This window comes from Urocitellus parryii, chromosome 3, assembly GCF_045843805.1.
Source record: "Urocitellus parryii isolate mUroPar1 chromosome 3, mUroPar1.hap1, whole genome shotgun sequence".
Classification (NCBI taxonomy): Eukaryota; Metazoa; Chordata; class Mammalia; order Rodentia; family Sciuridae; genus Urocitellus; species Urocitellus parryii.
In genome coordinates, this window is record NC_135533.1 from 204,726,412 (window position 1) to 204,735,964 (window position 9,553).

The 9,553-nt window shown below is 53.8% G+C and overlaps 1 protein-coding gene across 2 annotated transcripts; it reads right to left on the reverse strand.

Moving 5' to 3' along the window:
* Positions 1–2,352: 2,352 nt before the first annotated feature.
* Positions 2,353–6,458, reverse strand: Mvb12a (multivesicular body subunit 12A). Of its 2 annotated transcripts, none has more exons than XM_026389976.2 (9): positions 6,290–6,458; positions 6,119–6,217; positions 5,904–6,000; positions 4,829–4,955; positions 3,778–3,897; positions 3,591–3,697; positions 3,206–3,267; positions 2,847–2,903; positions 2,353–2,686 (listed from the first exon to the last, which is right to left on the reverse strand). In XM_026389976.2, the coding sequence occupies exons 1-9, from the start codon at positions 6,377–6,379 to the stop codon at positions 2,594–2,596; spliced, it is 852 nt and encodes a 283-aa protein (XP_026245761.2). In that variant the 5' UTR covers positions 6,380–6,458; the 3' UTR covers positions 2,353–2,593. The 2 variants fall into 2 exon arrangements, with proteins under 2 accessions (XP_026245761.2, XP_026245762.1); XM_026389977.2 differs by having other exon boundaries at positions 2,353–2,691.
* Between the last annotated feature and the right edge of the window lie 3,095 nt (positions 6,459–9,553).

The window sequence follows — 9,553 nt, forward strand, 5'->3', positions numbered from 1 at the left end:
ACACTCTTCTGGTCCTCCACCTTGGCGCGGTCGGCCTAGCCCAGTCTTATCAAGAATCTGGCCAACTCAGTGGAGAAAGCATCTCCTCCCACCTCCAGCCCGCCTGCGGCAGGAATCCCCGCACTCTTCTCCCCGAGTCATTTCCCACCCATCGCCCCGCGCTCAGCTCCTTGGCTATAACCCCCACTTGCCCTCGAATTCAGAGTAGAGCCCGAAGTCTCCCTATGGCTGTGGTCTTCCACAGTCTTGTGTATCCTTTTTCATTTTCTTAAACCGGGAATTGAACCCAGGGGAACTCAACCACTAAGCCCTTTTTTACATTTTATTTAGAGACAGGCTGTCGCTGAGTTGCTTAGGGCCTCGCTAAATTGCGGAGGTTGCTTTGAACTCGTGATCCTCCAGTCTCAGCCTCCGGAGCCACTGGGATCACAGACGTGTGCCATCGATCTTGCCACCGGCTTATCGTCAGAATTAAATTCAACATCCCTTGCACCCCAGGACCTGGCCGGGTCCTCTCTTCTAACCCGCTCCGCCGGCTGCAGCTGCGGGCGCTCCCTCCACGCGTTAGCGGAGTGCGGGACCTAGTTCCCGGGTGGGCGGAGCGTCGCCGCAGGAGCCCCGCCTCCGTGTGGCCATTCTGACCAATGAGCGGTGAGCAGGCAATTCCGCCACCGGAGTCTGACAGGCTCTGGAGAACCCGGGCAGGGCTCCTCCAAGGCAGCCCCATATGGCAGGTGCCTACCGCACCACAGCCGGCGGCGAGCCGCGGCCCCTTAGGGTGCAGTGCGTGAGAGGTTGGGCCTTGTCTCTGAACAACTCTGGCACATGTTTGTGACTGCAGAAGGCGGGACACACCGAGGTTCGGGGGCCTGCAGACCAGATAGGGAAGCAGCTGAGGATGATCACACCCGTGGGAGAAAGGGGAGTGACCCTGGGGCGGCTCATTTCACAAATGCAGGCCCTCCTGACCCTCACAGAATCTGAGTTTACGAATTCTACTTGCTGAAGTTTATAGTTTTCCCTGGGCATCCTCAGGGAACTGGTCCCAGGACCCACAGGATTCCAAACTCCACTAGCGTCCAAATCCCTTATATAAAAGGGTGTCGCGTTTGCTTAAACCTACAGCACCTCCTCTGAATTTTAAATCATCTAATAAAATTGCATTTAATACAATGTGATTCAAGCATAGTTGTTAAATATGGGGAGGGGACACTCTACCACTGAGCTACATTCCCAGCCCTTTCTATTTTGGGGGGACAAGTTCTCACCAAGCTGCTGAGGCTGACCTCTACTTTTAATCCTTCTGCCTCAGCCTCCCAAGTTGCTGGGATTACGGGTGTGCATCACTACACCTGACTACAGTATTTTTTAGGGAATCCTGACCCCCTAAAAAGTCTGTACATGTTCAGTACAAACACGGAGGATTTCCACAAATATTTTAGATCTGTGGATAGTTGAATCCACGGATGCAGAACCCATGAACACTGTGTCAACCGTACTTATAGTCACCTGGTAGGTTCTATCATTGGTGGACATGCACAGATGCAACATTCTGGGCAGGAGCTGACCAGGGCCATTCTGCCTTCCTGTTTTAGCACCTACTGTGCACAAGGGTCCTGACTGGGGCCTGTGTGCTGCCACGTTTTGTGCACTGAGGGGCTTTTTCATTGAGAAGTCACTATTGCACCCCCACACAGCATAATGCTGAAATGCTATCTAAAGATGCTGCTTTACTGAGAAAAGAACCGGTGGCTTTGCCCAGGCATGTGTGACAGTCCTGCAGGCCCTGAGTTCAATGGGAATGAATCTATCACATGTAGTAAAACGTCTTTTAACAGAAACACCCGCAAAACGTATTGATCAGCTGATGAGATGTTGTGCCCAGGGGCTGGAAGGAACCTCCCTGTGTCCCCCTGGAGCCGATGCTCCAGTATTTGCTAAATCAGTTTCTATGGCAACTTCACAGAATGTAACTATTGTGTCTCCAGTGCCTTGAGTGGCCTGAGGGCTAGGAGAGGCGGCCAGGGGTTCAAATCCCAGCTCTGGCCTGACCATCCCCTGCCTCCGCGAGCCACTGTAAGCTGTAGACAAACACTGGCCTCCCCCTGGGCTGACAGAAGGTCAGTGACATCCCGCACAGGCCATGCTAGGAATGTGGCCATCACCATATCAACAGCAGCGCTGTTACTTAAAAATCTACAGTTGGGGCTCACCCCTTCCCTGAGCCTCAGTTTCCCCCTCTGGCAAAGGAAGCCTCCGCCATGACATCACCCACTTGCTCAATGGCTGCAGCTCCATATGCCTGATGAGGACCTGGGGCCAAGACCAGGACACACAGCAGGGACAGGATAGTGTTTATTACCAGGGGGACGCCCGCGCCACCTCCAGGCACCAGACAGTCTTGACACGTGTGACTTGAAGGCACTGGTTTCCATCCAGCCCCACCCCTTCCCTGCAGGGCCGGGGCACGGAGACCCCCCCAAGCAGCCTCCTCTCGCCCCTCCCCAGGCTGCAGCTCCAGCGCAGGGGCTGAGAGTTGGAAGCCCTGTGCCTCAGAGGTTCCCGAGACAGGGCAGCCACCAGGCTGTGGGGCTCAGCACAGGGCTCTTCCCTGGGGTGGAGGAGTGGCTAAGAGACGCTGGGGGGCAGGCGGGCGGCTGCTGTCTTCTCCACCACGAAGCCATAACTGTACTGCAAGGACCGGGAGAGGGACAGTGAGAGAGGGCCCGGGTGATCTGCAGCATGGGAAGTCGGGGTGTGCCCAGGGAAGGTAGAGCAGCAGGGGATGGGGCAGCCTGGGGGTGATCCCAGCACCTTGGTGCACCCCTCTGCACCCCTGTACCCACCTCCTCCTCAATGTCTGCCAGCGACTTGATGGTGAGGTCCCCAAAGGCAGAAAAGGCCTAGCAGGGAGGGGCACGTTAGTCTTGGGCCTCCGTCCCAACCTGGACCCCCCACTCCCTCACTTCTAAGGAGCCCACAGTCCACCCTCCCCAGCTCCTGTCGGGGCCTGCGGCTACCCGCATCCAACTGCCCTCCTGACTGCCCTCATCCGGGGACTGGAGACCTCTGGCCTCCACTCCTTAGCCTCCACCCCTCTCCCCAGCCCGGAACAGCCTCCTACAGGGAGGCTAGAGGCAGGGGTATCCTGCATCTAGACTAGCAGTGAAGGAGTGGACCCAGGCTCTCCAGGGCACTGACTCACCAGCGGGCCACAGCTCTTGCCCTCAAATCGGGGGTGCAGCGTGAAGGGAACACCGTCCATGGCTGGAAGAGACACACCAGGGGAGAATCACCTGGGGCTGGAGCATGGCTGCCCACCTGCCCTGCCCCGGGCTGCCCAGTGTTCACAGAATGAAGCTGGGGCTGGGGACTGGGGCTGTGGCTCATGGTACAGCAATGGCCTAGCATGGGTAAGGCCATAGCTTCCATCCCCAGGACCTCAAAAAATAAAAAAATCCTACAGAGCTCGGGTAGGGGAAGACGGGGGACAGGCCAGGATCCAGCCCTGGCCCTGCTGCCTTCCTGGTGTCGTGATCTTGGGGCAGCCACACCCCCAGCCTCTCGGCCTCGCCTTCTCCTCTGCTCACCTGAGATGCCATAGAGACTGGATGCCTCATAGATGGAGTCACTCCTCCGAAGGGTGGACGCCCGAGAGCCCAGCCTTGACAGCGTCCGCTCTGGAAAGCCGCTTTTGCTGGTGGACAGGGCACAAGGACCCTAGTCAAGCCTGGTCCCTCTCATGAGCTCCCCCACCCCCTGTGCTCAAGGGCTCACCTGGGCTGGCTAGGTGGGTCCAGGGAGAGGCCCCGCATTTCCCGGCTGAGACCTCGGGGCTTGGGCACTGGCTTTGGGGCCTTGGCCTTCTTGCACCAGATGGCAAAGCCACCCATGTCCCTGGAGTGTGAAGGAAGAGAAGAGGGATGCTGGCCCAATGTACAGGCAGGGCTTAAACTAGCTGCACCTGGGAAGGCCAGGAACCAGGTCTCTGGGTGACCTCCAATTGGGAGGAGATTTTTGTTTCAGCAGCTCAACCTCCACCCTGATCAACACACTAACTAAAACTTCAGGGTCCAATCAGTGTTCTAGCTGCTTAAACACCCAACTCAACGATTTTTCATGATGCTCCTACAGACTGGTACAGCTGTCCCCACTCCAACATGCAGAATTTGAGGCACAGAGAGGTGGCAGAAGGGACAGGAGTGCTGAGAGCCATTAGCCAAGTAGGTATGACAATTTCCTTGCCAGCATACCCCATGTTGCTTAGAGGAAGGAATGGACTTGCCTTGGACATTCGCTGTGACACTGCATGTATGTTTGAGAAAGGTGACCCTGCTCAAGGACCAGGGTGGATCCGGGTTTAGGGAGGATCCTACTGGATTAGGGCGAATCCAGGTTTAGGGTGTATCCTGCAGGTTTTAGGGAGTATCCCGCTCCTTGGGTTTAGGGCGTTCTGGTTTAGGACAATCTGGGTTTAGGGCGGTTCTAGGTTTGAGGTTATTCCTGCTGGGAATAGGGCATATACTGCTGCCTGAGATCCCGCTGAGTTCTTGTGGGATTCAGAAAGTATTTGGGATTCAAAGCCTGGTGTTGTACGTGAATTTTGGGAGAAGAATTGAATTTCCCCAGAACATGTTTGTAGAGGGCCGGTGTGAGTTCGGGAATAAAGAATTGCTGTTTGAATCTACAAGGTGTGTGGTGGCTCGTGATTCTGTGCCCAGCCAGACTGGGGCACAGGAGGGCTCAAGGGAGTCCATGAGGATCAGGAATAAGATCAAGAGTTGGGAGGGAGGCAGAAAAAGAAGACCAAGATTGGGGGAGGCCCTACCCTACTCGAAGGTATCCAGGCACCGTCTTGGTCTTTCCGCTCAGTCGGACATCAAACACAGCCATGTCTGCAGCCCCCAGGGGCACCAGCTTCACGCACATGCGTTTCTTCTTGGACACAGAGGCCTCTGGGGGTGAGGGACAGGGACATGAGACAGGGAAGTAGAGCAGGTGAGAGTACCCAAAGCTGGCTCTAAGAGATGCTTACCAGGGCAACCTGGGTAAGGCAGCCACCTGGACAGCATTGGGTAGATGGTTAAATCACAAATGGTACAGTCATAGAAGGAGACTGCTTAAACACTTGGGGAGCCATAGGAGCCAGCGGATCTTTGGAGACACAAAGGAACATTCATGGGTGGCCATAGGTTTCCATTCTGGTAGTCCAAGCCTTACTTTCCCCCAGGGGTCAGCAAACTATGACTCCTTAGCTAATTCGAGCCCATAGCCTATTTTTGGATAGCACATGAGGTAAGAATGGTTTTGACAGTTTTATAGAGTTTTTGTTTTTGTTTTTAAAGGAAGAAAGAAAGAATTTGCCACCTATCCTTTGGCCTCCAAAGCATAAAATATTTGCAATTTGGCCCTTTACATAACTTTGCCAACTCCAGGATCCATGAATATTCCCCGAGAGTCACGTAAAAATGGCAAGAAACACTGGGAAACGGGTCAGGCTGGAAAAGCCACACAAGGGTTGCAGGATCAGGAAGGGTGAAGCAGAGACCAGAGGACAAGGAGTCAGCTAAGCTACGGGGATGGAAAGAGTGCTCCAGGCAGAAGAAAGGCCTGGAAGTGAAAAGGAGAACTGCGAGGGTTTTGCTGGGCTAAGAAGTAAGGAGCCGAGAAGTGGCAGCCACGGTCATAAACAGGTCGCATGGATGGAACTCCTAGTCTAGGACAGAGTGTGCCAAACACAGGTTTTAACTCAGGACCGAGGACGTCACCCCGCCTTAGAATGGGTCCAGGCCCCCAGTTACCCCTGTCCCCACCGGGTGCCAACAACGGGAGCCTCCTCCCTGCTCCCCCGCCCCCCGCCCCCCGCGGGACCCCGGCAGCTCGGCCCCAGGCGCGCGTCTTACTGGAGTCCAAGGGGTCGCAGACAGGAGAGAAGCCCGGCGGCAGGGAGCTCTTGTCCACCACGACCTGGATGTCGACCACCACATTCTCCTGCGGGTTCTGGGGTGGAGGGGAGCGAGGATCGCTCAGCAGCGGGACGGAGAGCCAGGCACCCGGCCTCGCGGACGGACACCGACAGCGAAGGGACCCCGGTGATGGGGCAGGCCGGCACCCTTACCTCTAGGCTGCCCAGGGGACTAAGGCACAGGAAGTAGCCAGATTTCTGCGCGAAGCTCTTGCCAAAGCTGGCGGGCGCGCCCTCCACAGTGCAGGAGATCTACCGGGAGGACGCGGTCAGCGCCGGGCTCCCACCGGCCGCGGTCCGCCCCCGCCCCCCGCCACTGCTCACCGCGCTGAATCCACGCGGCGGGGGCGCCGAGGCTGACGACCAGACCAGGCTGGCTAGTGGCGTCGCGTCGGGCCCGGGTCCGGGATCCATCCTCCCGGAAGACAGGGAACAGCCTTGGCTCCTCAGCGTTTTCCAGACAGCGGAGCTCTGGCAGGAGTCCGACTACAACTCCCAGGAGGCCCTGCGAGTGAGGGGCCGGAAGTATCGTGTGCGCGTGCTCAGAGAGCCGCTGGCCAATCGCGCGGGGGCTTGGAGCCACGCCTCCACGCGTCGCCCAGGTGCTCTCGTGAAAGACGTTTGCGGAAACAACTCTAGGATTTTTCCTACGCCCAGCAACTTCCGCCGGAAATCCCAGCCCCGCGTTAAAGGATTCGTTCTCTGCAACTCGGGACTACATTACCCGGAATCCCTTGCGGCATCAGCTTTTTAAGAGGAGGTGTTAACCCGGGAAATTTGGAAAAGAGTGAAAAACTCTCAATTCTTGTTCTGGGGAGTCAATGCTAAGGAAGTAATTGTAGCCATTAATTTAAATAATGAAAAATATGGCCGGGCAAGGTGACCTAGGCCTATAATCCAAGCTACTTGGGAGGCTGAGACAGGAGGATTGCAAATTGGAGGCCCCCTTATGCTACTTAGGAGAGATCCTGGGCTGGGATTGTGGCTCAGCGGTTGAGTGCTCACCTCCCACGTGCGAGACCCTGGGTTGGATCCTCAGCACCCCATAAAAATAAATAAGTGAAATGAAGGTATTGTGTCCAACTACAATTTAAAAAAAAGAGAGAGAGAGAGAGAGATCCTACCTCAAGAAAGAAAATTAGGCGGGCTGGGGTTGGGGCTCCACGTGTGAGGCACTGGGTTCGATTGTCAGCAGCACGTAAAAATCAAATAAAGATATTCTGTGTCCACCTACAACTAAAAAATAAATATTTTTTAAAAGGCTGGGTATTTGCCTCAGTGATGGAGTGTCCCTGATTTCCATCCCCATTACCATCCCCTGCCACAAAATTATGGATCATGACTAAGAATATGGAAAAACAACCCCCAGGGAGAAATGGAGGACAAGGCTACCAGGGAGAGAAACAAAACGGTAGGCTCTGGACTTTCACCATTTCCCAGCATCAATGGACTCATTCTGCTATGAGGTAGTCCCACTGAACCCTCTAAGACTCAGATCCTCTTTTGTAACCAGTTGCCATTTTCTCTCTGGGAAAATGCTTAATAGTTAAGCATCGCGGGTCCGTTGAGGTCTGACTCCATTTCCTTTTCCTTTTCTTTCATTTGCTTTCCATGATGAGCTATGAAATCTTGGGCACAACTTGTTCACAGATCCAATAAGTTTAAAAAAGTGAGTGGGGTTGTAGCTCAGTGGTAGGGAAAATATAACTGACCGTGGCCTGGGGACACAGATTCAAGTTGTCCTTTAAAAAAGAGTGAAAGAGAAAGAAGGTGTCATCGAGTTGAGCAACTCCCTGGGAAGATGTCCCTAACAGAATTGCACTTTCTCACGATGTTCTTGTCAGGTAGAACTTGACCCAGGCAACAACGTCATCTTGAAACATATCCTCCACCTTAGAACAGAGAGTCACCTCGTAGTCGCTCTGACTCAACCGAACTTAAACTTCAAACAAGGCTTCACCATCTTGCAAAGAAAAGAAACGGTTATCTGGGACTGGAATCAGAAAACACCTGGTTCGGCATGAAACAGTGACCACCTCAAAGAATGAAGGCAGCAACCCATAAGGACCTCCCCACAGGGTTCCCTAGCAACAACCCAACGGCCAAAATTCCCCCACTCCCTCGTGCCCCTGTGTCTGCCCCAGGCAGAAGACAGGTCTAATTTCCACTGGGCAAAATATTTGTCCAAAATAAACCCGCGGTATCGTTGAGCTGCCTCTCCTCTCTTTATTCTCTCTTTATTTTCTTCATTCAGTTATTTCCTTATGGTTCTAAACTTCAAAGAGAGGCCTCTGTAACCACAGCTCCAGCTCATATGGGAATTACTTGCAGAAGAATGATGTCTTTTTTTTTTTTTTTTTTTGGTACTGGACATTGAACCCACTTTACCACTGAGCTACATCTTCAGTCTTTTGTTTGTTGGTTTGTTTTTGCTAAATTGCTTAGGATCTTACTAAATGGCTGAGGCTGGCCTCAAACTTGCAGTCCTCCTACCTCAGCCTCCTGAGTCCCAGGAATTACAGGGATGTCATCACCATGCCTGGCTAGTCATGTGTTGTCTACAAAGGAAATGCAGATGTTGGTCCCAGGAGAGCAAGGTCCTGAGCATTTGGTTGAGGAAGGACAGGCAACAAAAACACAGCTCTGGAGAGGAAGGCCCACACCCAGCAGGGATTTCCTGCCCATTGTCCCACTGTACCTCCCTTCTCCCATAAAAGTTCTGCTCCTGAATCCCCTAAGATAGAGATCTGCTGTGAAAAGAAGCCCTTTATCTTCAGGACTGGCTTTGAACAAACCTCCTGTTTCCTTCTGCTGGGTTTCTATCTCCCTCAATTTTGGTGGAGTGGGCAAGACAGACCTTCAATTCCAGTACAGGTGTCGGTGAATGAGAGCACTCAGCACACACATTGGTGGGGTGTTCCATTGGGGGTTAAGGTAAGGAGAGGGAATTCTGACCCTTGGAGGAGATGGAACCTTCCTGCATCCTCAGGGAGGAGGTTGGCCAAGTCAGGGGGCTGTTCTCTGTCACTGTGGATGGTTAACACACATCCCAGATGTTTAGCTAATTGCCATGAGAATGTGAGGTCAGACACAGAAGGTCAGAAGTAATGACTTGGGCTTCCTCTGCCACCAGCACTTGCCACATCCTGGCCCTAAGGGCTCCTTTTCTAGACGCCCAAAGTAGCCGTCACCTCGCCAGCCTCCCTCTTCATCTCCTTCGGAGAAGTTCTCCATCTGGTAGTTTGTAGCATTTCCTGTCAGGTAATTCCTTTGGGGGTGCTTAATGTCACAGGTATAATAAAGGCATTTAATTTGGTGACATGGTTTTAGACCCCTCAGGAGGAAAAATGTGGAAAATCAGGGAACAAAATATTATCTTGTCTTCTCTATTTCTTGGTGGGTTCCGGTGCCTTCCACCAGCTGAAGGCACTTCTAGGACAGGCAGACAAAGGATCAGGGTCCCTCGCACTCCCCATCACCTGGGGGCTAACAGCCTGGGGCAGGGGAGGGGTCCCAGTTCAACACCTGCAGTCACCCCCTGCGCTCTCTTCCTGCCCTTTTGGTCACTTTTGGTCACTGTAGGCAGGA

Coding starts and splice junctions, on each gene's coding strand:
- Mvb12a (XM_026389976.2), bottom strand. CDS start 6,379: ATGGATCCCGGACCCGGGCCCGACGCGACGCCACTAGCCAGCCTGGTC. Junction 6,001..6,118: donor GTCCCCTGGGCAGCCTAGAG/GTAAGGGTGCCG, acceptor CCTCCACCCCAG/AACCCGCAGGAGAATGTGGT. Junction 3,698..3,777: donor GACCCACCTAGCCAGCCCAG/GTGAGCCCTTGA, acceptor CCTGTCCACCAG/CAAAAGCGGCTTTCCAGAGC.